This window comes from Mustela putorius, unplaced genomic scaffold (assembly GCF_011764305.1).
Source record: "Mustela putorius furo isolate JIRA1106 unplaced genomic scaffold, ASM1176430v1.1 tig00000551_pilon_pilon_pilon, whole genome shotgun sequence".
Classification (NCBI taxonomy): domain Eukaryota; kingdom Metazoa; phylum Chordata; class Mammalia; order Carnivora; family Mustelidae; genus Mustela; species Mustela putorius.
The window spans coordinates 281062-307212 of NW_025421412.1; the positions used below are offsets into that span (position 1 = coordinate 281062).

General features: G+C 57.4%; 2 protein-coding genes and 1 long non-coding RNA gene across 9 annotated transcripts in view; 1 reads left to right on the forward strand and 2 right to left on the reverse strand.

Annotated features, from left to right (window-relative positions):
• RASA3 (RAS p21 protein activator 3) overlaps positions 1-26151 on the forward strand; it is a 114557-nt gene that overhangs the window by 27318 nt on the left and 61088 nt on the right. For 3 of the 5 annotated variants that reach the window (XM_045081238.1, XM_045081236.1, XM_045081237.1), the window contains exons 2-3: positions 14098-14215; positions 26038-26141. In XM_045081238.1, coding sequence (XP_044937173.1) covers positions 14098-14215; positions 26038-26141 — 222 coding nt within the window. Of the gene's footprint in view, positions 1-13378; positions 13572-14097; positions 14216-26037; positions 26142-26151 lie in introns of those variants that run through there. The other 2 variants (XM_013053008.2, XM_013053010.2) reach the window with 2 other exon arrangements.
• LOC123392386 lies at positions 290-3929 on the reverse strand. The gene is made up of 3 exons (XR_006607111.1): positions 3733-3929; positions 2590-2740; positions 290-2388 (listed from the first exon to the last, which is right to left on the reverse strand). It is a non-coding gene; the product is annotated as an uncharacterized LOC123392386 (long non-coding RNA).
• On the reverse strand, positions 16111-21478 carry LOC101688436. 3 transcript variants are annotated; one of them, XM_045081240.1, is made up of 4 exons: positions 21370-21478; positions 20814-21234; positions 16991-17344; positions 16111-16613 (listed from the first exon to the last, which is right to left on the reverse strand). In XM_045081240.1, exons 2-4 carry the CDS (start codon positions 21073-21075, stop codon positions 16555-16557), a joined length of 675 nt encoding a protein of 224 aa, XP_044937175.1. In that variant the 5' UTR covers positions 21076-21234; positions 21370-21478; the 3' UTR covers positions 16111-16554. The 3 variants fall into 3 exon arrangements, with proteins under 3 accessions (XP_044937175.1, XP_004746035.1, XP_044937174.1); XM_004745978.3 differs by having other exon boundaries at positions 16111-17344; positions 21370-21477; XM_045081239.1 differs by having other exon boundaries at positions 16111-19507; positions 21370-21477.

Consider the following 26151-nt stretch of genomic DNA (forward strand, 5'->3'; position numbering starts at 1 on the left):
CGGAGTATACATAATGTGCTTCTGGGGTTCCCAGTGCATATGGTGGTGCCTTCGGGCCTTTTAGATCCCTGTGCTTTGGTCAGTCAGGAACCACCACAAAAGAGGAGGCTGGGTTCTCCCAGGACACCCCTGGACCGACCAAAGCTGCTCTGGAGCACTCAGACCCCAAGTCCAGTAGTCACCAGGCCATCAGGCACCTGTCCCGCGAGGAAGCCCAGGGGACCCTAAGTCCTGAGCTGGTGGACTGTCTCTCATTTTGCCAGGTGCAACCGTGACGTTGGTAGAACCATCGGTCACTCCCTGTGCTGGGTGTGCTTGTCACGGGGGGACACGGCTTTGCCCTTACTGTGGCGAGTGAGAGCGCGGAGGACCTGGGGGCCGCAGTCTGGGCTCTGACTCTGGCCTCCTGCGCAGGGCTGGACTGGTGATTTCTTGAGGACCCAGAGCAACACACCCCTTCCACTGGAAGTCGGTCCTCAGACGTGGCCTTTGCTCTTTGTTTCTTGCACCCCTACTAGACCCTGGACGGGGAGAGGGTCCGAGTGTCAAGCCCCGAAAGGAAGAAGTCAGTGCTCTGCTCGGTGCTCCGCGAACAGCAAGTTTGAGGGCCACCGACCTGCCGGCTTGCCCCCCGTAGCTCTGGGCCCCCGTTCCACTCGGAGATGGCGTCGTGCACCGAACGTGGTGCCCCGGGCTGCTCAGGTTGCGGGGGGCCTTGTGACCCGTGCGATCCACCCTTCATCCCGATTTTGAGGATTGGGGGCGGGCTGTTCGGAAGTCCCACACCAGGGAGGGGCTTGGGTGATCTGAATGGGGAGGTGAAGTCAGAGTCAGTCTCTCTCCTGAAAGTTCTTTTATTCACTATTTCAACAAAGTTCAGAACGCATCCTGTGTATGTCAGTCTGGTCTGGCTCCTTGCGGGGCTCCCAGGGCAGCCCGCTTGCAAGCTGGCCGGTCTGCTGCCTGCTCAGACCAAGAACAGTGTTGAGATGACTCGGGAGTTTGAACGACTTGAGCTTGGCAGGGATCTCTGGGTTGTCTCGGGTGCCGCAGCCCATTGGGCCTGAAGCAGCCTTGCTCTGGCCCCAGGGTGGGCAGGCCCCATGGCCTGGGATGTGTTGGGACAGCAGTCCGCAAAAGCTGGGTGCATCTGGAACCCCACAGCCGTTTCTGTTTTCTCGCGGCTGGAGGCCTGGTGGAGCTCTGCCCTCTCCTGTGCCCGAATCAGTGAACACAACAGCCTGTGGCCTTTAGAAATAATTTATTACATCTTTCTTTAAGTCCCTGCATAAGTCCCACTTCCCCATCCCATGCACCTTCCAGCCACCTCTGTCCTTACAGGCTTGTCATGAAGAAGTCTGTCTTCCAGAACATTCCACAGGTGACACATCTGAGGTCATCTTGGCAGGCCCAAGACTTTTGCCCTCTGGGTTGTTCCCACTTAGGGCAAGGGTGTTCTTTTGTCCAGCATGGGAATGGCTTTGTGGAGGACAGGTCCCGGATGTGTAGCCATTTTTAGTGTGCACTTCAGTGGCACTTACAGCACTTACCACCACTTCTGGTTTCACCATCTGTGACCGCCTGCAGGGACCCCAGGTGACCTTCAGGTAACCCCCCAGGGCAGCGGGGACACCCCGTCCTCCTGCCCTGCGCCCTTATGTAGGTGTGTGACCGTGTTGTCTCCACTGGCTGGCTGCTGTGTACGTTCCTGTGTTGGGTTCTTGGGAGCGTGTGGCCCGTGGAGGGGTTGCAGGCACACATCCCAGCTGTTTCCTACACAACTGCTCCACTGCACGCTCCCCAGCCACATATGAGCACCCCACTTTCTCCACATCCTTACCAACATGTGTTACTTTCCTTTGACAGAGATTCTGGTCATCTCACAGCAGCGGTATCTCACCGTGGGTTTGACTTGCGTTTCTGTAATGAAACATGCTGCCCAGCGTCTTCTCGTGTCCATGTGGACAGTTTGGACCTTTGAAAAATGTATTCCAGGTTCTTTGCTCATTTTTAAGTGGGTTGTTTGCCTTTAGTTTTTGGGTAGCCAGGAGCTTTTTATATATTTTGGATCTCAGAATGCTCATCGGATATGTGACTTGCTGGAACCTTCTCCCGCTTTGTTGCTAACTGTCTCCACAGTCTTCATTGCCACCAGTCTTTGTTCTCAAGGCCTTGAGATGCGTCACCTGGTTTTTCTCTATGTCACAGCTGGAGGGAAGGGATCAGTCAGCGTGGTGGTCATGGCACCTTGCTCAGGGGTTCTTCCAACCCAGAGTGCCCCCACCTCACCCCTGCTGGGGTGTTGGCACTCCTGGTGACCAGTTCCTCTTAACATCAGCTGCCTTCTGTTGCCACCATCTATCTTCTCTGAGCCCTCACTTCTGGCTCCTGAGCAAGGAAAAGAAGGGATTTTATGGGTTTGTTGGGGGGACCAGCCCCTATGCCCTGTGCACATGGAGGTTAGCCCTGCTGGGGTTTCAGTAATGCTGCTTTCCTTACCAAGGTGCAGAAACAGGTGTTTCCCACACACGCAATCTCATAGGCGTGACACAGCACTGTTGCCATTACACGCACTGACATGGATGTTACCTGGGTGTGAAATCAGGCCATGCTAAGCTGCCATAATTGCCTTCACTCTTGCGGAGACTGTCAGCGTCAAAGACCACCCTGACCACGAAATGCACACTGCTTGAGAAACAGCCTGGGGTGTACTTAGCCGACCGAAGAGATAGTAAGTTACCTAGAAGAAGGCCAAGCTTTCGTCAGAATACCCCAGAATAACATAGGATGTCTCACGTTCGCCGTGGACCTGGAATTTCCACCGTGTGTCTGGCCAGACCCAGGCCATTTCCCTTCAGCGAAATGTGAGTGAACAAAAGAACACCTTCATTTAAAAGTCTTTCCAGAATGGCCCCTCGGTGGCTCAGTCGTTGAGCATCGGCCTTTAGTTCAGCTCAGGATCCGAGGGTCCTGGGATCAAGTCCTGCATTAGGCTCCCCGCTCTGCAGGAGGCCTGCTTCTCCCTTTCCCTCTGCTGCTCCCCCTGCTTGTGCACTCACTCTCTATCAAATAAACAAATAAAATCTTAAAAAAAAAAAAAAAAAAACCTCTTTCCAGAACTTTGTGTTTTGCACTGGAGGTATGAATGGCAGGGTCTGATTTTACAAGGAAGAAAATGGTTTTTCTAATCTTTGGTTAATATCTAAGAAATTTTCTTTCTTGAGTTTAAGCCAGGACTCTTTCAGAGACTGGTGTGGGGAAAAGGAAGAAAGGCAAAGAGAGTACCAAAGTGTTCGGGGCAGAAAATAGCAGCCTGAAATCCTATGTTGGTCACTTCGGAAAAATAGGTCTAGATGGGGTGCCTGGGTGGCTCAGTGGGTTAAGCCGCTGCCTTCGGCTCAGATCATGATCTCAGGGTTCTGGGATCGAGTCCCAATCGGGCTCTCTGCTCAGCGGGGAGCCTGCTTCTCCCTCTCTCTCTCTGCCTGTCTCTCTGCCTACTTGTGATCTCTCTCTGTCAAATAAATAAATAAAATCTTAAAAAAAAAATAGGCCTACATGTTGTAGAAGACTCTCTTTCCAGGGTAGGCTGGGAGGGGCCGTCTTTGGCCAAGAGGGGTCTTATTTTGTGTATCAAGGAACTGCTGCCTGTGGAAGAGGTTGCAGGTTGGAATGGAAATTTGGGCCATTTAATTTGGAAATGGAGCAGTACCTTAAACAGGGCAAGCTGACCTGAGCGCCGAATTTGTATTCTGTCAACCGATGAGGACCCCTGGACAGGCAGACGTGTCCTCCTTGAAGCCCAGAGCAGAGCCTGGAGGAGGTGCTCGGGCCAGATGGGAAGGGCCCGGTGAAGGGCAGCATGGAAGGGGTCGCAGTGTCTGGTCACAGCACACAGCTGCGTGATCACGACAGAAGCGACGTCTTGCGGGGTTGGTGTGTCTAGAACCGGCTTACCGAACAGTGGCTTAGACGTTGATAGGAACAGAACGGGGAGTGTTGCCATTTCCCAGGAGATCCTACCGAACGCATCTTTCCTAGCGGGAGTCAGCGGCGGGTCTTCAGCCGATCACCGGGAAGCATCGGTGATGCTCTTTCTTCCACGGATGGTGTTTGCTCGAGAGCAGGAACGAAGGTTGCCAGTGAGTGTTTCTGGGTCTGGCCGGGCCTGGCGCTGTGGGACGACGGTCGTGTCAGCCGCGGGTCCCCGCGGGTCCCACGGAGCCCCCGTACTCCCCCGTGTCTCAGCAACAGTAGGAAACAGCGTATCTACCAACAGAGAGCTTTTCTGAAAAAAGATTTCATTATTTGGCAGACGGAGACGGCGGGGCGGGGCGGTCAGCGGGGCGGTCAGCGGGGCGGTCAGCGGGGCGGAGGGCCCGGCGCGGGGCTCCATCCCAGGACCCCGCGACCACGGCCCGAGCCCCCAGGCGCCGCGTGCAGACGGAGGCCGGTGCCCACCGCGCGGCTCCGCTGGCCGCTCTGCCGCCGAGGCCGTGAGCGTGGACTCGGAGCCCCCGGGGCCTGACGCCGGCCCGGGAGGACGCGGGCTCTCCCGGTGCGCGTGGTGCCGCGTGGCCCCGGCGGGCCTCGCGCGAGCGCCCGGGCCCGGGTGTCCCCGCCGCCGGCGCCCCGACGCGGGCCGCGCAAACCCGGGGCGCGGGCCGGACGCGGACGCGGACCCCGAAGCGGCGCACCCCCGGCCCCGGGCGAGGGGCAAAATCTGCGCCCGCATCACTTACTGTGATCGAGCCCGGTCGCCCCCGTGACCCCCAGGCCCCCACCCAGCCGTCGTCAAACAAAAATGGGGAAAACAGGCGTTTCTCCGATTCCAGGCACCTGTTTAACCGAGAAGACAGCAGCAGCCGGGCAGTGGGGCGTGGGCGGGGCCGCGGGCGGGGCGTGGGAGTGGGCGGGGCCGCGGGGCGGGGCGGCTACAGTTCGGGCCCCAGTCCACGGCCTCCGGCATCTCCACGCCGCGCGCGCATGCGCACAGACCCGTGCAGGAGGCACGGCGGGAGCGACCGGCCGGAGCGCGCGTGGGCCGCAGGCGGGAGAAGCAGGCCGCGAGCCTCGGGTCGGCGAGTCCTGGGAGCCTGAGAGGGAGCGCGCGGGGCGGCCGAAGCCTGGGCGTTCGCTGCGCCAGACGACCGCGCGCCACACGATTCTGTCGTTCGGTGCGTGTCCGTGTCCGAAGAGCCGAGCGCGGGGGTGGAAAGTGGGTCGCGCTTGTCTCGGGGCGGGAAGACGCCCCGGCGCCGACTGTGGGGACAGCGGCACAGCCCGGTGACGGCGCCGGACACCCGGATCGTGCACCTGAGACGGGCGCGTTTTCGGGTCTGTCGCGGGAAAGCTCTTGGAGGGAGAAGCAGAGCCCGCAGCGCGCACGGACACGCACGGACACGCGGACTCAGACGTGCGCGGACAAGCGAGGACGTGTGGAAACGCCTCCGCGGAGGAAGGGGCAGGTCTGGGGCATGGCCCTGTGGCCCGGTGTCCGGTGCCGGGCATTCGCCAGATGTTCCCCCGGGCGTTCCCGCAGGGGCCGCCGCGGGTGATCCTCCTGACGTCTCCCAGGTGTTTTGCCCCCTTCCTGCCTCTTCCTGGGTCCCCCGCGCTCTTCCGCAGGCTGAAGACCGTCCCCAGGCTGAGGTTTCCTGTGGCGTCTCCTTCGTGCCGCCCCTCGCGGTCGGTACTGTTCGCCGGCGGATGCGGGGGATGATGTTCTAGGAGGGCCCAGGCCCAGCAGGGGGACAGCGTGGATCCTTGTCTTCACCCGTGTCCGGGGCCTCGTTCTTCCAGAAGCTTCCATGGAACCTCGCTTTACTTTCCTGCATCCGGTACTTCTGCCCTCCGTGTTCGCGTTAGTGCTTCACCCTCCTCAGCTGCCTCCTCGGCCTTGTCCCTTCAGGGCAGCCTGTCCGGTCCTCACGCAACTAGCCGCGACAGAGCCTCGGAGCACCGAAGACTGCGGAGGGTGGGGACCCTGTGGTTTCCTTACTGACCTGCCACAGCAGCTTCCAGCCAGAAACTGCCGTTATTCAAGGGGACCCCAGATGCCGCTCATGCTGGGGACTGGCGGACAACTCCAGGGCAGGTGCCCCTTGATGACGGACTGGTGTCCTTAGAGGGGGGCCCTGGTGGACCGCATGAGGGGTCCGGGAGGGCAGACCCATGCCAGGGGCTGGAGGGTCCCAGACGCACAAGGCCAGGCAGGTGCCCCCTGAGCGGGGCTGCCCCCCCAGACCCTTTCAACAAGGGGAAGGAGCCCGCATGGCTGCATCGTCAGAGTTCTCCAAAGGATTTGAAACGTGAAACCCGTTTGTTTTTATTTTATTTATTTATTTATTTATTTATTTTAAAAGATTTTATTTATTTATTTGACAGAGAGAGATCACAAGTAGGCAGAGAGGCAGGCAGAGAGAGAGAGAGAGGAGGAAGCAGGCTCCCTGCTGAGCAGAGAGCCCGATGCGGGGTCGATCCCAGGACCCTGAGATCATGATCTGAGCTGACGGCAGCGGCTTAACCCACGGAGCCACCCAGGCGCCCCAACCCGTTTGTTTTTAATGGCATCCACTAACTCAAAAGTTAGAGCTGTTGGGGGGGGAAGGCCGTGTCTCGGTGCCCCTTCGACCCAGTGCCCCGGGCTGAGACTGGAGGGTCGCGCCCGTAGAGGACGTTCTCCGGGCCTCAGCGGGGCCACAGCCTGAGGTCGCAGCCCCGGAGGGGCTGTAGACTGTGTGTTTTAAAGATTTGATGTATCTGTTAGAATGAGAGACAGCAAGCAGGAGAGGGTAAGGTCAGAGGGAGAAGCAGACCCCCCGCAGCAGGGAGCCTGGTGAGGGACTTGATCCCGGGACTCTGGGTTCATGGTCCGAGCTGAAGGCAGTTGCTCCAGCAACTGAGCCACCCAGGCGCCCGGATCTGTGTATTTTTATGACCGTGTCGGCTGAGGATGGGAAAGCGTCTTCCCCTCCCAGGCTCAGGGTCTGAGGCTTCCTGACTCAACGGACATAAAGGTCAGGGCAGGGGCGCCTTTCTCTAGTGGGTAAATGCAGTGTAGCTGCAGGACCAGCGAGGGTGCCCCTGCCCGGGATCAGGGTACAGACCGAGTGAGAGTACAGTCCTTCTCTGATGTGGCCCCGGCAGCAACCCAGGGAGCCCTGAACGCTCACTCGGGGGCATTAACTGTCTTTGTTCGAGTCTGCTGGTCTGGTCAGGAAGGTTCGAAATGACGGTGCACCGGCACGTCCAACCAGCCGGCACAGTGCGTCACGGTGGACCCTCTCTGCTCTCCTTTCCCGCTGCACTGACCGCTCAGGAAGGGATTGGTCACAACCTGGTAGCTCGAGCGGGCCACCTGCACAGGTCCCTGCAGACCCGGCTGTCCCTTCATCTGGCCCACCCTGGGAGCTTGTCTACCCCATTTCTTTACTCCTCTCCGGAATGTGGAATCCGAATCGGAACAGATCTGGTGGGTACATTCGAGTAGCTCCTGTAGCTGTCGCACGGTGCCCACCGCACACGGCCTCCTAGGCCCTCAGGCCTGTGACAGTGTTGGCAGTGTGATGGCTGCAAGGTGTCAGACGCTCTGTCACCGGACTAATCCCGTGATTCAGATAATCACCAGTGTACCTGGACGGGAGGAAGAAGATGCTTTACCCACTGATGTATGAGCTCCCGAACCTGAGGACATGTGTGTGTCCTGGTGTAGTTGTCCTCACCACTAAGGCTTGGAGACAACTTGTGCTCACAGCTTTGGGGCTGGGCATTTGGGGCCTGCAGGATGGGCTGGATTTGGCTGCATGAATCTTCTGTACACCGAGGCCTACATGGGGCTGTCGCAGTCTGCTGGCTGGTGGGCTGGGCTGCAGGTCCCTGATACGTGCCTCATGGGTTATAGGTCCACAAAGGTGCTGGGAGGTCATTTATGCTCTGACAGCTCCCTGCCCCGCCATGCACCTTCGTGCTCTCCCTCCAGCAGTGGCCTCAGGGCTCTGACTTCTTGGCTCAGAGCAAGTTCTTATTCCAGGGACCAAGTGGACTCCACGAGGCTCTGTCTTTGCCCAGTCACTGCTGGAGAGCCCAGACCCCGGGGGTGGGGTGGGGCTCTCTGGGCTCACATCTCAGGGGGAGGAAGGTGGAGTCTCTCTTTGGGTTTTGGTGGGTCTTTGAAAGCTGAAATGCATAATCAGCACTCCGAAACCCCTACCCGGCTGGCCATTTGATTGTCATATGTACTGGTCTGTTGAGTTGAGCGAACATTTATCGGGTGCTCGCTACTTGCCAGGCTAGTGTGCTGTTTCAGATGCTGGAGGCAAAGAAAGAAAGAAAGGAGACCCAGTCATGTCGTGGGATGCACAGGGAGGAGACAAGCGAGCAGGCCGTGTGGCTGGAGGCTGTGGGTCTGAGGGCGGAGGCCTGGCTGAGGATCTCAGCGGCGTCCCAGTCCCAGGACGGGGGGCTGGCTCTGCTGTCACCCTTGGGCATCTTACCAGGCTTCTTCCATGGACATGGGCCATCCGGTATCTCCGGGAGCCATGAGAGGGGGTTAGGGTGGCGATGCTGGTCCGAGTCCACAGTAGGCAGGGCTCTAGCCTGGAACTGGGCGGGGGGCACAGAAGGTGGAGCCCCCCGTGCAGAGACTCTTCCCAGGGTCCGCAATTTGTGCCCTGCTGCTCGTGGTCACCGCACGGGGCATCGCCGCCTCTTACAGAGCGAACACGGACGTGTGCCCAACCCCTCTCTTCCTGTCTCCTGTGTGAGGCGAGCAGAGGCCTGCTCCAGAACAGTGTCCCCCTCCCCGGCAAGTAAATTCCGAGAAGCGCACCCGCTGCCATCTTTCCATTCCTGCCTTAGCTCCCGGGGAGCTCCGAGTTCAATGGATCCCAGAGTCACACGTGTTGGGGCTGGATAGATACAATTTTCTTTCCTTTCATTTATTTTGAACTTCTAATTTCCATGTGAACAGCCTTATCTTTCTTAAGATTTTATTTTGGGGGGGCGTGCAAGAAGCAGCGGAGAGAGAGAATCCTCCGGCGGGCTTCCTGCCGAGCATGGAGCTCGACCCAGGGCTGGATCCCCTGACCCAGCATTCATGACCTGAGCCGAAATCAAGAGTCAGGCGCTTAACCGACTGAGCCACCAGGTGCCTTGAGAACAGCCTTATTTTATGCTTGTCTCTGACCTGTCCCAACAACCTCTGGGCAGAAATCAAATCGGCCTGTGTACGGAGCAGCCCTTCCCAGGTCGTGATCCCCAGAGGCAGAGGGAGCAGGTGTGCTGGGGCGTCCGAGCAGCTCAGGGTGGAGTTCTCCAGCCAAATCAGTGCCGTAGGGGCGGCTGCTCGGAACCCCATTTAGAAACCCAGTTTCATCTGTTTTTGTGGAGTTTTATTCTCCTTACTATGAAGTGGTAAACTAGCAAGGTATTAAAAAATGTACACAAAAACGTACATTCAGGGAGATAGAGTATTCAGTCATGGAGTCGATCTTCTGGGGGACATAGACTCTTCTGTTGTTACAGTAAGCCACCTGGCCACCAGAACCTGTGGGCCCATGGAGGTATTCTGAGCCAGAGTGACCGAAGGCCTGCCTGCGTTCTCCCACTGTGTTCCCCTTCCAGAGCAGAGGCACCGGGCTGGGGAGGGCCCGCCGGTGCCGTGTGGGTGTGGTCGGTCTGAGTGCGTGGAGGGGAGCCCCCGAGGCTCAGAGCCAGAAGGAAGCGGCTGTGTCCGGAGAGCCGGCCGTCCGCACGCTTCCCTGCGAGGCTTTCCCTCCTTCCTCCATCCTGCTCTTCCTGGGGATGCGGAGGGCATGGCCGCCTCTGCTGGGTGCCGGAGGGCAGCCAACCACCTCAACCCCTCGGGGGTGACACAGCTAAGTGCGGTCCCTGGCGTCACTCCTCAGGTGCTGGTCTCTGTGACCTCCAGCACCCCCTTCCAGGTATGGACGGCCTTGTTCCTTGGCCCCCTCGAGGCCCTCCGGACGGGACAGAGGCTTCTTTATCAGGTTGGCCCCCCGTCCCTTGGCCTGGCAGCGAGGTGTGGACGTCCACACAGGGTCTTCCCTCCCTCCGGTGGAGCACGAGGTCCCGGGCACGAGGGTTGGGTTTTCCTGGCACAAGAAAGTGTGGTGGCTCGGAAACGATGACACTTTCAGATCACAACCTCTGTCCCCTTACCCAGGGCCTGCTTCCTGGATATAGGAGCCAGAGTCTGCTCATTCAGGGTCTTTACTGCTGTCCACGGCTGCCTTCTGCTTGTGTTAATAGGTTGACTGTTTGGAGGTGGAAGCAGGTTCCTCCATCGGATCTGGTTGGCGCACAGTGTCCGTTCCAGACACAGGCAGTGGGAGAAAGACTGGTGGAAAATGACCCTGGGTGGGTTCTTAGAATGAAACCAAGGTTTATTTTTCTTTGATGTGGTGGTCGCTTATTCATCCATTCATTCAGCAGATAGATCAGCACCTGCTGTATACCGGGACAGCTTTGCTTTCCCACGAGAACGTCTCCACGTGCTGGGAAGAGGGACGTGTTTCTCGTCAGGGGCAGAAAGGCCCCATTACATGCAGCCAGGCAGGGAGATGGCCTCTAGCCATTGGGCTAAGCAGTCAGCGTGGAAGGAGTGGTCATCTGTTCTGCAGGAGGTCGGGTGGGACACAGGCGAGCTGAGACGCCCACCCCCATTCTGCGGCGGGCTCCAAGCAGACTCGGGGAAACGCCTCATTCTCAGCCTGTTCCGCCCAAAGAGGTCCCCAACAGTAAGGATCTCACCAGGACGTGGCTGCGGGTGCTGCCCACTCTCCCTGCCCTCCCGGTCTGAGCAGCTCGTCCGCGTCGGTTCTGGTCGGCCCGCTGCTCTCTGTGGCACTGTCCTCACAGCCCCCCGCCTGGGGCCCCGAGACGGCGGAATGTGGCTCCGTCTGTGCTCACACCGGCATTTCCGCGGTGTCAGGTGTCTCTCTTTCTCTTTTTTAAAAGATTTTATTTATTTATTTGACAGAGATCATAAGTAGCAGAGAGGCAGGCAGAGAGAGAGAGAGGAGGAAGCAGGCTCCCTGCTGAGCAGAGAGCCCAATGCGGGACTCGATTCCAGGGCCCTGAGATTGTGACCTGAGTCCAAGGCAGCCGGTTAACCGACTGAGCCACCCAGGCGCCCCGGGTGTCTCTGGTTCAGGCACATCTTTCCCTTCTCTCTTCAGGGGACCCACCTGGTGGAATGTCAGCAACTGTTGCTTGGTTCTGAGGTTCTTTGGAGAATAAACAGGAAGAAAATCTCAGTTCCGTATTTTCCCCCACCGATCATCTCCCATGAGACTTTCGAATAAGTTTCTTTTCTCCTTTTATGAAACACAGGAACTTGCAGCTAAATATCTCATTTGCTGTAAAATAACAAGAACAACAACAACACCAAAACAAACTCTAAGGGGAAGCATGGTGAGTCCTGATTCTCACCATCGAGATGTCAGCCGGGAAGTTCTCAACGTCAGGCTGGTTTTAAGTTTCAAGGTTTGTGAGTGCTGCACAGGTGATCTCCAAACCAGAACCAGAAGACAGAAAGCATCCGTTTGGGGCCTGGCGTGTGTGAGGGGATGGCCTCGTCGGGCAGTGCAGTGGAGGGGGCCCGGCTCTGCTGCCCTTGACCCTTGCTCTGGAGAGGCCCGTGGACCACGTACTCTTTGGCCCCTGTGGGATGTGGTCGCACCCCTGCATGCATGTGCACAGGACCTTTCCCATGCGCCAGGTTTGGCTTAGATTCACGTGCCTCTCACCAGCTTGGCCGTGTCTCCGTGGGCCTGGCTCACGCGCACGTGGTGTGTTCTGGAGTGTGGTAACCCGGCGGCTCTACCGGAGAACATTCATTGTTTTTCTCTTTCTTCACCTGCCAAGAGCCATTGGTGATTCCCAAAAGGAAAATCTCTGCAATCTTTTTTTTTTTTTTTTTTTAAGATTTTATTTATTTATCAGAGGAGGGGGGGGAGAGAGCGAGCACAGGCAGACAGAGAGGCAGGCAGAGTCAGAGGGAGAAACAGGCTCCCTGCGGAGCAAGGAGCCCGATGTGGGACTCGATCCCAGGACGCTGGGATCATGACCTGAGCTGAAGGCAGCTGCTTAACCAACTGAGCCACCCAGGCGTCCCAAATCTCTGCAATCTTTTGAAGTAAAAGCTTCTTGGAGCTGGAGGAGCTGTGGAGAGCTCGTGTGTTCTCGTGCTCCTCCCGTGGGGGAAACTGAGGCCCAGAAAATCAGGTCTCCTGTCCCACTGTGTTCAGGAAAGGACCATGTGCGCCGACTCCACTGCTGCTCTTTGGAACCCTGGAGGAACACGCTCGTCAGAAATAAGGTGCACTGGCCCGGAAACCCCACCCCGTCTATAGAGACATTAACTGAAAAGTCAAGAAGCTTCCAACAAGCTGAGCTCATCTCAGTCCCCCTGGAGGCTCAGGTGGGCCCGTTTGCAAACTGGCATCTTCTAAATGTGCTGGTTCCCCCCAGAGAGTCAGAATGTCTGTTCCGTTGGGAGTTGTGCGGGCGAGGGTGCACCCGGGGCCTCTGGTGTGGAGTTCTGAGGAGCTGGTGCTCTGGTGTGGGGTCGGTGTCTGTTGCTTTCTTCAGTTTCGGCAAGAGTGAGGCAGTTTGGCCCTTTGTGGAGCCGCCAGTGTCCGCGCTGTGCCTGGGTACTCGAGCTACCCTGCCGTCCGAGGTGGGGTCGGGGGCCTGCGGGCGCCCCAGGAGACGGGCCATAGCGGAGGCCTCTGAGATGCGAGGGGTGGCCCGAGGCTTTTCCTCCGCAGAGGAGACAAGGTCTCTGCCTGGGTGTCCGTGTCACAAGCTGCCCGTGGACAGCGCTGTCGACCCTGTTCGCACTTGTGAGTCTCCAGGAGAGGACACAGACTGTGGTGCTGTCGGCGATTGTGGACAGACCCCAGGGCCCACAAGGAGCCAGGGATCTGCGGTGTTTTCTGCAGGGCCTGCTGCTGCCCGAGGCTCTCTCCTTCCGTGTGGAGCAGGGGACATGGGAGGGCGACACTGGACCAACAGCAGGTCTCCCCGTGGGACTTACTTCTAACTGGCAAGTCACTCTGTGTTTTAAACAGCTGGAGGGGTGCCAGGTGGCGCCGTTGGTGAAGCGTCTGCCTTTGGCTCGGGTCACGATCTCAGGGTCACGGGATCGAGCCCCGGAGTGGGGCTCCCTGCTCAGTGGGGAACCTGCTTCTCCCCTTCCCCCGCCCCACCCCTGCTTGTGTGCTCACTCACTCTCTCTGTCTCAAATAAAGAAATAAAATCTTTTAAAAGATAAACAGCTGGAGTCCATGCTTTTTTTTTTTTTTTTTTCTTTAAAAGGGTCCTTCTCCTTAATTATTGCCCCAGCTTTGGCCTGGTGCTGACGAATCAAATTCAGAGTAACAAAGCGAGCCAGGATTTGAATGGATCAGCAGAATGTGGTCCATCCGTACAATGAAATATTTAGCCTTGATGAGGAAGGAACTTGCTACAACACTCATGAACCTTGAGGGCATTTTGCTGGGTGAAAGAAGGCAGTCACAGAAGGACAAATACTGATCACTTCTGTGAGTTACCTCGGGTAGCCGGCTTCAGACACAAAGTGGAAGGGTGGGTGCTGGGGGAGGGGACGGGGTTGTGTTGCGTGGGTGCAGAGTTTCAGTTCTGCAATATGAAAAAGTTACAGATTGGTTGCCCAATAGTATAAATATACTTTACTGAGCTCTACACTCAAATGGTTAAGATGATACATTTTAAGTTATATGTATCTTACCATAATTTACACATTAAAAAAAATTAAGGGGACTAGTATGAATAAAGTCCTGATTCGTAGGCTAATGGATTCCTACTTTGATCAGTTTGTTTTGGAGGATATGTGGATGTTACCTTGCATTCTAACACCACACGTAGTATGCTCTCTGATATTCTGATTGTGGCAGCAAGAAAGACCTATAAAGAGCTAATGAGTGTATAAAAGGGACAGCAGGTGCATTGCTGTGAAATAAGTGCATTACTTGGAAAAGTGCCTGTGATTGGCAAGGGAACACGGTAACTGTACGCTAAATCGATGGTATATTTACATTTGCTTTTTAGGTGAAGCCAAAAATCTTCCCACTTACCCGGGGCCAAACAAGATGCGGGATTGCTACTGCACGGTGAACCTGGACCGGGAGGAGGTTTTCAGGACCAAGATTGTGGAGAAGTCGCTCTGGTAATGTCTGCTGTTTGCTTTCCTCCGCCTGCTTCCTCTGTGTGGCAGATGCCTGGAACACAGGTGCCATTGGCCACTGTCCACACTGCCCAGCTTGTGTGAGGCACTGGAATGTTCTGTGAGCTCCTGTCTGCCAGGGCCGCTGGGCTGCCGTCTTGGTGGCAGTCCCCAAATGCTCGTGCTGGCCCGGGCTGAGCAGCCTGCAGCTGCAGGGGAGCGGTCACCCCCTGCAGGGGCGTGTTTGGGCATCTCCGGTCAGAGATGGGCTGAAGGTCAAGGTGTGCACCGGACATAGCAGCAGTCAGGCATTTTGACAGGTGAACATTGGGCAGCTTTTTTTTTTTTTAAACCACCTTCCTTTAAACTTTCCCAGAGAGACAAATCTGAGATGGGCATGGAAGTGATGCCCACTGAGGAAGGGGGGAGAGCGCTAGAGATTGTTGGTTGGAAGGAGCAGCATCTAGTAGGTCCTCAGGTCCTTGGAGAGTTTGCTGTACAATGAACATATCCGTGCCCCGGAGGGTCAGCTGTTAAGGGCCACTCACCACCGGAGGGCTTGTCAGGACAGCTGTCTGCTCAGACATCTCTGACAGTCTCCCCGTGATGCCACCCCTGGACCACACCCCGGGGACAGGAGGGCTCCCTAAAAGTCACAGCAGTTTCCATGGAGGGTGGGGAGAGAGAACCCAGAAGCGCAAATGTTAGCAGGGGCGGGCCTCGTGGCTTGCAGCCAGCACAGCTAGTGGGGGTCCTGAGCAAGTCACTTGTCACCAAGTGGCTGGTGGAGTGGAGCAGGGTCCTCCAGGAAGCCCGTGTTTACAAGTGTGGGTGGTGTGGACCCACGCACACAGCTGTTTCTGGTTTGAGAGCAGCTTTCGCAGAACAAGTGTATCCTTCCTACTGTTCTCTCTGAGAGGGCACAAGCCGCACGTTCTGACCGGACTTGGTTTCTACAGACCTGTTAGGGATTTCCTGCCCCTTCCATTCTCCATCTGCACAGGGCCCCCAGCACTGGGGGGCACCCTTGAGGCCAAGTGGCCACAGCGTGTGGGCCAGGCATGCTCCAGAGTCTCTGGAATCATTCGTTGTAGGAAAACAGAACTCCTGAGTCGTCTGTCAGGAGTTGCGCCTGGCTTTGGGGCTGGTGTTGGAGGTGAGGCCAGGGCTCACGATGTCACTGTCACCTTCTGGGTTATGTCCACGGTCCTGAGGCCGGGTGAACCCTTTCTGTGTTTGCACAGTTGGCATTGATGCCTGGAGGTCCTATACCTGGAAAGTCACTGTGGTCTCAGGGAAGCTCAGCCCTCCCCAGACCTGCTGAGCCCAGACCTCTAGGAAGAGAGTCTGCTTGGGAACCTCTGTTTTAGGCAGGGCTGAGAGTGGGGTTCCTGATCTTCAAAACATTTTAGACAAGTTTAGAAATGGAAACTGTGGTTCCTGGATTTGGTGATACTAGGAAATGTGCTTCTGGAGCAGGAAGGGGAAGCTCGGAGCTAAATCAGGTAATGATGTGGTCACACTGTCCGTTCAGAAGATCAGCCATCTGAGAAACAGCCAGAATCAGGTGGGAGCCTCCAAAATGCTGTCGCAAGGAGCCAGTTACCTGTAGTCAGTGCCCTGAGGTAATGGTCTGACTTGGAAAATTCATTCTCTCCTTATGGACAGTTTTAATGAGCTTGGCTATTTTTGTTTATTTATTTATTAGCTCAGTGAATGTTTTTTTATTTATGTATTAAAGATTTACTCATTTGAGAGAGAGAGCGCGCAGGCATACGTGCACGTGAGGGAGGGAGGGCCGAGGGAGAGAATCTGGAGCAGGTTCCCTACTGAGCAGGAGCCTGATGTGATTCCAGGACCCCAAGATCATGACCTCAGCTGAAACCAAGAGTCGGATGTTAACTGACTGAGCCACCACGTGCCCCTCAGTGAAAATTTATTGAGTGCTTCTCTAATGCACTGACAAGGAGAGGGTGCTCTAAACAGAAAGTTAAAAGTGACAGCAAAGAAAGACACTAACACAAAATAATTCCAGGAACTTAAAAAATATGGGTGCATTTCACCATTTAGTATTGAGACAAAAACTGCATTCACACTGGTAGACCTTGTGGGCGAGTAGCCCCAGAGCTCTACTATAGTGTCTGGGCAAAAAGGCGAAGAAACTCACCCTATAAAAGAAGTTAGCAAGGTAAAGTGCTGCCTCCATTTGCTGCCAAGTATTTGAAATAAAAAATTAGCTCTCTTGTGAGTGTGCACGCCTGAATCCAGAAGCCTCAGTCCATGCACGGGCATTGCCGTAGTCCTGGATAGTTGTAACGTCCTCAGAGGTGACGAAATGCCAGTCAAAGCAAGTCCAGACGACCCTTCAGTCCAGGCCTCGAAGAATCTTCCTCTGTGATCTCTGAGGAGAAAGTACAGAAGAACCCAAGGAGGTGAAGTGTTGGTGCATTTGCCAAGAAAAACAACAGAATCAGACCTGAAGGGTTTGCAGAAGGTCTGCCGACAAGATTTAATGACTTTGAAGTAATAAGTAAGACAGGGTTGCAGACATGACTGGGATGAGGAATGATAAAGAATGATGAACCCAGTTTCCGAAAGAACCAAGTAGAATTCCCGGAAAGGAAGGACCCAAGGACTTGAATGGAACGTCACTGGGTGAGTAAACAGCTGGATGGGTTCGCTGGAGGGAGAAGGGGTGAACGGGAAGGCTCCAGACACCCCCGACACACAGGAAACGGGTAGGAGGGGGTTAGCGACAGAGCAGAAGAATGTCCAGACCTGTCTCACGAGGACTCGGAGGCGAGCGGGAAGAAGCCCGTGCGCAAGGGTAGCTGCAGGGAGACGACACATGAAGATGCGGCTCCAGTAGCCGTGGCTGGAGGCCGGAAGCGGAAGACCCGTCCGCAGGCTCTGCCGGCTTTGAGGCGGGGAGGAAGGCCGAGGCTCCGACGGCAGCTGCCAGCACGAAGGAAGCGGGCGCACTGGGGGCCAGGCCGGCCCTGCCCATGGCCTCCAGTGTGGGCAGCGCTCGGTCATCACCTCCGAGGAGTGCCGGAGTCTTCCCTCTCTCCAGCTCGTGCCTGCGGGCCTCAGCGTTTCCTCTCCGATCGGCTGCTGCATTTGGGAAAGTCCCTGCGGGAAGGAAGAGCCTCCATCTGGTCTCTGAACTCAAAAGAGCCAGAGGGCATGGCGGCCTGTCCGGGCCTTGGGGGCAGGGTCAGTCCCCAGCTCAGCTGCTGTCCAGCACCGTCTTTGCACTCAGACGTGCAGACAGAACGTGTCGGAGAGACTCCCTCCCTTCGCAGCGGAAGGCCGTCCCGGGTCTCCTGGGGGAGGACCGTGCTTCTCAGGTGTCCCCGGCACTCGCGTGAGGCCGTTCCCCACGAGTAAGTCCGCCGCGGGTAACTTAGGGAAAGGCCCGAGTTTGTCCTTTGCTTTCCTTCGGCTGTGGGAAAGGGTGCTGGGGAGGCTCGGCTGCAGACCTTCTTGGAAGGGCTCATGAGGTCTGGCACTGGGGAGCCCCAGTCCTTTCCTCCTGGCCTTGTCCATTCTCCAGAAAAGCGATTTGGGGCAAAGTTTCTGTCTTACTAGGAAAATACCTTCCTGACGTTGACTGTGAACCTCGTTCACACGTAACTTCTGTGGCTGTGATCGTGCTCTCCCTTCAGTGGCCGCTCATGGTCGGTTGGCTTAACCTCAGGCCCCAGGATGTTGGGCCGTCACATCGGGGCTCAGAGGCAGCTGCCGCCCCAGACAGCACGGCACACGTGCGGAGAGCACCTGGTGACCCACCCGGAGAGTTGCCTCCTGCTTCCCAGACAGGGCTAGGGAAGGTCCCATCACGGAGGAAATCACCACTTTCTCCAGTGAAAGAAGCATATTCTAGTTACGTGAACAAAACAAGTAAAAACAATGCTGGGCCGCTCATTTGCAAGAATATTCCCCAAAGTACTCTATATTCATCTCCTTTTGTCAACATGTGTGATTATTTCAAGGATGGCGTTGCCTCCCTTTTCCCACAAAATGCCTACAACGTGTGGGCACAGCTCCTGTGCCCCAAACTTCCTGATCTGACCCGCACCTTCCCCAGCGGCCACTGTGACGGGGCTGGGGTGCCGAGCCTCTCCCCAGGGCCACTCCAAGACCCCCACCCCCAGGCGGTCTCTGTCTGCCTTCTCTCACCTGGTTTCTGTTGTGGGAAGGGGCCACCCCCTGGCGCTGGCCTGGCTTCCCACAGAGGCTTCTCACCTTCCAGTGGGAATGGTGGCCGCTCGGCCCAGAGTGTGCTGGTGTCTGACGACTGCTAACGGAGGGTCACAAAGTTGTGTTCGCAGTAAGATTCCCTCTTGTTCTGAAAACTGGGATTGTTCCAGAATGGTCCGGAATATGTGGACATAAATGTCAATGTGGTTATTTTCGGGCGGGTAGTGGGATTATGGGGGATGTTTTTGTTTTTGCTTTTTTACATAAGATTAGAAGTTAGACAGTAAAATAACCACTTTCTGGAGCAAAGTGAGGAGGAGCTCGCCCATCACCGTGTTTGTCTACACGGCGTAATTGTAGCCCTCACATCCTGTCGTTCCTGCTGAGAAAGTTCCCAAAGGAGAGGTTGTTCCCAGGAAGGACGGGTGCGCGCTTCCAAACTGGAATTAAAGAGCGTGTGGGTCTGTGACGAGTCAGCCCCCATCTGCTCCTGGAAAATGCCCGTCACTCAGAGCCCAGCGCTGCTGTGTGCCAGACCCGACTCCTGCCCGGGGGACCCTGCAGCTCCCATCCTGGGGGGGACACGCTGCCTGGGTTAGACTCCGAAAGGGACGGCGAGGAGTCTGTGGTTCAGGACGACAGACACCATCTTCTTGGAGGTTTTCAGTAAATCCCGGGTTGTGGATGAGCAAATGCTGATTTTGGTTTAGGAGGCTGTACGTCTAACGGTTTCTCCTAATACTTACTTTTATCTCTAATTGCTCCAGTTTAAAAAAAGTTTTTGGGACGTAAATTCAAGCGTTTGGCTCAGATAGTCCTTGTCAGCTGGAGTCGGTGAATTCATGCCCCCACTGTTCTGGGGTGCTCCCAGAGGAATCCCCAGTTTGGGTCCTGGTGCTTGGGGAAGAGTGTGAGCCCCTTTAAGAACATTTCCTGCCTTGGAGCGCCTGGGGGGCTCAGTGGGTCAAGCCTCTGCCTTCGGCTTAAGTCATGATCTCAGGATCCTGGGATCGAGCCCTGAATCCGACTCTCTGCTCAGTGGGGAGCCTGCTTCTTTCTCCCTCTGCCTGCGTCTCTGACTGCTTGTGATCTCTGTCAAATAAATAAACAAAATCTTTAAAAAAAAAAAAAAAAGGAAAAAGAAAAAAGAACATTTCCTGCTTGGTCCAGTGCCTGCCTGATGCTAACCTGGGGCCCTCTGGCCCTGCCTGCCAGGCCACCACTCTCGAATGCCCTCTGGATCTGTGATGTGCAGCAGCCGCCACTGACCCTTGGGGGTTTATGCCCACGTCTCTGCCCGGAGCCCCACGAGTGTGGCGACTGGCCCGGTGACTCTTCTGCCTAGCACTGGGACAGACACTGGGATCTGACCTCAGACTCTCTCCTTCCTGCGGAGGCTTAGCTACATCCCTCCTATCCCTGCTGCCAATGTGCAGCGTGCCACATGACACGACCCATGTCCTTTGTGGGATCAGAGCAGCTTTCTGTCCAGGAGCTGCCCGTCCCTGGGGTGACCTGAGTCGGGGTTGGGGCTCCCACAGAGGCTCAGCATCCTTCCTCCCAAGGAGACGCAGCGTCTGATGGGAAGGGAGAGCTCTGTGGGGAAGGCTCGCGGGTGCCAGGGAGCCAGGCCACCCAGGGATTTAAAGGAGGTCTGGAGGAAGTGAGGAGAAACCCAGAGGTTTCCAGCTGCCTGAGGGCCTGTGGGGATGACTGGCAGTGGAGGCTTGTGCCTCCGAGGCTCCTTTCTGGCTCTGCGTGTCCCAGGCCTCCCTGCCGCCCATGCCTGCTGCAGAGGGAGACACGGACACTTCCGGCTCAGCGGCCCCGTGGGCCCTGCCAGCCCTCGACTCCTTGGCATTTCTCATTCATCTCCTGCGGACAGTTGAACAGTATTTGGTTTAATGAAAGTTTAATCCAGCTTTTGGTTCACAGCGTACAAGGCACATTTCATTAGCTGAGCTCTGAGCTGCTTGGAGATGGGCTGTTGCCCTTTTTGGAAGACCTGCCCTGCCAGCCAGGCTTCCTGGCCGTGTGGGGCTATGGGGTGGGCCCTGATCTCCCTCGGGGAGCCTGGACGCTCGGCCCCCAGGGTGGCCTCCTCTGTGGCATCGCCCTCTGTCAGAACGGCCCTCTCACAGAGAGGCTCGGAGTGGGGTTCCTATTCTTGGGCTGCCTTTCCATCCACCCCAAATCGGGAGCCGCCCAGGCAGCCCCGCCCCTCCGCTCCCTGCCCAGATGTTGGGAAATGGACTCTGGCGTTTGCGACAGAGCCTGAGCCCAGAGAAGACCAGGCATGCAGCTGTTTTCTCCTGAGCAGACAGTGTGGCCGCAGGGCCGGCCGCCCCGGTGGGGGTGGGGTGCTGCCCGCCTCAGCAGATGCTGGGAAATGACTCACCGAGACTCGGCGGTTTCTGCGCGGGTCCCAGAGGAGGCCCTGTCTGAGCCCCGGGCGGCACATCTGGGCTCTGGGAGGAGTGGGAGGAAGGCAGGAGGTTGGCCTGTCGGAGCTTATAGATAGATCCGCTCCGTGTTCGGCAGGAGGGTTTCTTCTCTCTCTGCGAGAGTTCACTTGAGCTGCTCCCAGCAATTACCGAGGGAAAGAGCCTGCCACTCTGGCCGCCCTCCGAGGGCCTCCAAGCGGATGCGACCGCATGCATTAATCTTCTTCTGTCACACAGCAGTGTTTAAGGCAAGCCAAGTCCTGTGGGCTGCTTTTCTCTTTATTTGGAAGGAGGGTTCTGGAGCCCCGAGGCTGCGAGTGGGGCATGAGTCATGCATCTGACTGCTGCTGACCTCGGCTGGGGACAAAGCGGGGCCTGTGTGGAGAGAGACCCCGGGTTATGGCGCTAATGGGAAGGAAGGGGAGGCAGTGGCTGGGCCCCCTCTGAATTCCCCAGAAAGGAGACATTGTCTGGCCCAGCACATGGAGAGGGGCGGGGATGGGAGAGTACCTCGGTTTCCCTCCTCTCTGGGAACACGCTTCCGACTCCCCAGCCGCGAAGAGACAAGCACGGACTTCCTGTTGACCCGGGACGGGGGTGGGGCTGACCGGATGACCGGGTCGGTGTGCCCTGGGGTGGGGGCCCTCAGCAGAGGGGTGCCCGCTGCGCTGAACCCCACGTCGGCCCTCCTGCCCCAGACAGATGTCACCGCCTCCCTGGGCAGCCTCAGCTCCCAAGTGCAGGGACATGGCTGCTCTGTGCTGGGACACATTTTGGAGAAGGCAGGACTGCACGCCAGTCCTTGCCCATCGATGACAGATGGCACTGGCAGCTTCGTGGTGTTTCCAGTTGAAAAGGTGTCTCTTATCTGCTGTGTCAGTTATCCATCATCTAGTCTGTAATGCCACCTTGGGAGTTCTCAGTGGACGGCTACCCTGAACGCAAGAAGGGGGGCGTGCCTAGAACACGGGCCAGAGCGCAGCCGCGAAAGCACACGTGCCTGACTCTGAGCTGCGCCGACGACTCAAATGTTGACAACGAAGCAGGAGGTCGTTTTGCCGTCATGTGAGCCAAGTTTGTAGATGCCGGTGAGACGGTGTGTTGGTGGGCGTGTGGGCCGAATCTGTCCTCACGTTCCGGACGGTCGCACCGTGTCCCACACCGGAACCTTCCGGCGGCGAGCAGCCTTGAGCCAAGCACGTGCCTGGCGCGGCGCTGCTCTGCGACAGGTGGGCAGCCGGGCACTGGCCACTCTGCTCCGGGCACCGTCAGGGTTGGGACAGGAGAGTCCCGCAGATGTGCCCGCTCAGACCTCAGGCCTGCTGGCAACTGACGTTTAATATATGTATTCGGAAAGTGATCTATGACATGATATTAAAGGAAAAAGTGAACGGTGTATGGGGATATGTAATGGAATCCTACTTTTATTTTTTTTTAAAGATTTTATTTATTTATTTGACAGACAGAGATCACAAGTAGGCAGAGAGGCAGGCAGAGAGAGAGAGGGAAGCAGACTCCCCGCTGAGCAGAGAGCCCGATGCAGGGCTCGATCTCCAGGACCCGGATCCCGGGATCATGACCTAAGCTGAAGGCAGAGGCTTAACCCACTGAGCTACCCAGGCACCCCGGGATCCTACTTTTATTGTAAAAATATCTGTTTCCATCTGTATCTACTTGTGTTCTATATTCATAGATCTTCAGAGAAAAAAGTCTAGCATGTACCCTGTAATGTTAATTCTGGTTTTCACTTTCTGACATTCTTATGTATTTTTAAAATTTTGGTTTTAAAAAAATGGCTTTATTGAGATCTGATTCACATACCCTGTAAGTAACTATGGCGGGTGTGTAATTCTGTGGCTTTCAGTACGTTCGGAGCTGTGGCCGTCAGTTGTGGAGTATTTTCGTGACCCTTCACTGCCCGCTTCCTGTGGCTCCAGCCACTTTCTCTCTACGTACTTGCCTTTTCGGGGGAACGTGGAGTCGCACTGTGTGTGGCCTTTTGTGGCCTGTCTCCCTGAGCACCGTGGTTTCAGTGTTCGTCCGTGACAGCAGGCGTCTGAGCTCCACACTGTCCGGTTCGACCCACCCCACTTTGTTCATCCGCGCCGGCTCTGCTGATGGACATGGGGCTTGCTGCCGCTTCTCGGCTGCTGTGAGTGCAGCCGCCAGCTCGCAGGCCACAGTGTCTGTGGGTGCGTGCGTCCCCCCTGCTCTGGCCGTTTCAGGGAAGTGCTGCTGTTGCCGAGTGGCCGCACCGCTGTGCTCCTGCAGGCTCTGACTTCGCCACATCTCACACTTGTCACCCTTATTTCTAGTTACACGTTATCAGAAGCATTCTTGTTCCTGCATGTGCCTTTTTTCAGCCAACAGTTGAGATCATGAAGGAGTAAGGCAGCACAGGGAGGTTCTAGGAACAGGCACCTGAGTGTGATTATGAGTCAGGGCACCCAGGGAAGCCGTGTCTTCCTGGGGCACCTCGCTCAGGGGGGCACCTCGCTCAGGGGGGCAGGGACGAGGTGGGGTCCGTGGGTGCGGGCGTCCGCAGTCGCAGCCTGCGAGGTCAGGCCCGTGCTGTGTCTGGGACTCCGTCGGCCCCTCCGGGCATGTGCTTGCCACCCAGGCTGGGCTTCCTGCTGCCACGACTCACATGTTACGTGACTCCCTGTGGTCTGGCTCTCTCCTCTGGGCTCAGGTGCCACCTTTGTGTCCTATGGCCTCTGGGGGCAGCCTTGCCCCGAGTGGCACGTCTGAGGGTATGAGTTGGGGTTCTGTGTCTCTGAAGATAATCCGTGTGTGGCCCATGTGTAACATGGGGTGATATGGAGACTGCGATGACCTCGCAGCTCGTGTTGGTCGTGTGGCTGTGGAATTAAAGGAATCAAACCCCGGAGAGGCTTGTCTGGGGTGGGGCCCAGGGACCCGTGTTTTCTAAAACCCCGTCCCAATGGTTCTGCTTCGCGGCCTGAGCGAATTACGTCTGGCTCCGCGTGGAGAGTAGAGGAGCAGAGCCCCATGCGCGCGGATGGGGTCCCGGGAGGTGTGAGGAGAGAGCTCAGACAGAGCCACACGTGGCTTTCCCTGGAGGCGCCTATGCCTGGACAAATGTGTGGGTGTGTGGCCTCCGTGTGAGGCCTGCGAGGCAGTGCTGACGTCTGCACGATGACGGCTTGGTGGCATGGCACTCTCTGCACCCTCGGACCCTCAGGACAGCAGGGTCCCCACCCCGCCCCCGGCTCTGGTCTTGCTCAGTGAGTGAGCGGCACACACGCAGCCATCCGGTGTTTCCAGACGCAGTCCTGGGTCCAACACGCTCTGCTTTGCCGCACGGCAGCTCCCTAGTGGCTCAAATGCCTTCCCCTTTGCGGCTGCTTTCTTGGCTGTTGTCCGACTCACTGTGGCCTGGTCCTTCAGGACCCCAGGCCCCTGCCTGCCTCACGTGCTTCTGGATTATTCCTTCCGGTGCCCCAATAGCCCTGGGCCCTCAGGGGCCACCGTTGACTCTTCTTCGCAGCCGGCAGGTCCGCTCTGCACACTGCCGGTGCTGGGCACTGTGTCTGGACCGGTGGGCTCAGGCGGGTCTCCTCAGTGACGGTTCACATCCTCTGTTCCCACCCGTCCAGGCCGGCCCTCAGCTACTGGCCAGAGGAGACAGGTCGCCTTGGGGCCCCGGCACCTCTGTGCCCCCGTCTGTCCGCAGGTCAGCCTGCACGGCCACGGACTGTGGACACGTTGCCTCTTGACGGGGGGCTGACTGCTCTGCCTTTTCCGTATTTCGAAGGCCTGGCCCCCCTCCTCAGCCACTGCCTGGCGTGGGCTGCACCCAGCCCCTCCGCTCGGCTCCCTCTCCCTGCCTGGCCGCACGAGCCGGGGCTGGGACTCCAGCAGCCTGTCTGGGCCATGGCGGGTGGGTGGAGGCCTGCCCGTGTCCTCCGTCTATTTTCCTCATGGGTAGTGCCTCCCTCGGGCCCCGGGAAGGGTCCACGTGCTCTGTCCATTCTGGGCTCCCCAAGCCTTGCTGAGCTGATCCTGAGGGACAGAGTCGAGACGCGTGTGTGGCACCCGCTGGTGATTTTGACAGATCACGTGCCTGTGTCTGAAGACAGCGGACTATTGCTGCTGAGGCAGGTGGCGGGAGACAGACACATGGGTGACCCCATGCCATGGCACCAAGAGCACGTTCTGTGGGGCCGTGGCACTGGTCAGAGGGAGAGGCCCCGTCACCTTGGGGCCCCAGAGAAAGAACAGTGCTTTCTGACGCTGACCGCGGTGTGCCCTCTGACCTCAGAGATGCTCAGATGTGGTGGGGAGAGTCGTCTCAGGACCGGCTGGAGTGCCCCGCCATCCGTGTCCCTCGCAGGGGGTTCCATGGCCGGGAAGCACACTGCCCCTTCTCCGCTGTTACTCCAGCCTGGCCAGGACTGCGTGATCTTCCTCCCCTAACCAGCACAGCATACCCCGTTAGCTTTCCCGACTTCGGACCTTGGCCATGGCATGTGTGGGAACGGGTAGGGTCAGAGGGTGCCGCAGGGAGTGGCGGGCCATCCTGTAACCAGCTGCAGCCGGTCGGAGGCCCTGCCCTTTCCAGCAGGTCTGCTCTCTGCACACCTCACAAGTGGACTCAGCCTGGCCCCGCCAAGCAGCTGGGGGCCTGTTTGTTGACCTTGACTGGGGTTTGTGGTTCATGTTGGGTCTCTGTGCACGGGGATGCTGGTGTGGGGTCTGTGTGCAGGGTCAACCCGTGGCCAGGGGTCCTCTCCCCAGGGACAGGTGCAGACTACAGCCCAACTTCTGGGGAAGGAGAGCAGTGGGGTCTGCACCTGGCAAGCCAAGTTGGATGGACGCACGTGAAGGGAGGCGCACCCGCACGTCCCATGTGTCCTCGTGGTCCTGGAGTGTTGGGTCCAACCCGGACACACACAGCGGACTCATGCTCCCTGCGCGGAGCTCTCTGCCCGCAGCTGATCACTCCGGGTGATGGGCCTTGGGGCCGAAAGTGGGGACCACATTTGCACCCCAGCAAGCAAACCACAGTTCCGCATCGCACACGTGAGACCCGGCGTGGCGTGTTGCTAACACACGTGGGAGCATGATTCTGCGTGTGCGCCCGAGGCTGGTGCTCAGTGGGCCGCCCCACACTGGCCGGCTCACTTAACGGAGTCCGTTCTGCTTGCTTCTCAGCCCCTTCTATGGAGAGGACTTCTACTGCGAGATCCCTCGGAGCTTTCGGCACCTGTCCTTTTACGTCTTCGACAGAGATGTCTTCCGCAGGGACTCCATCATAGGTGGGTACTG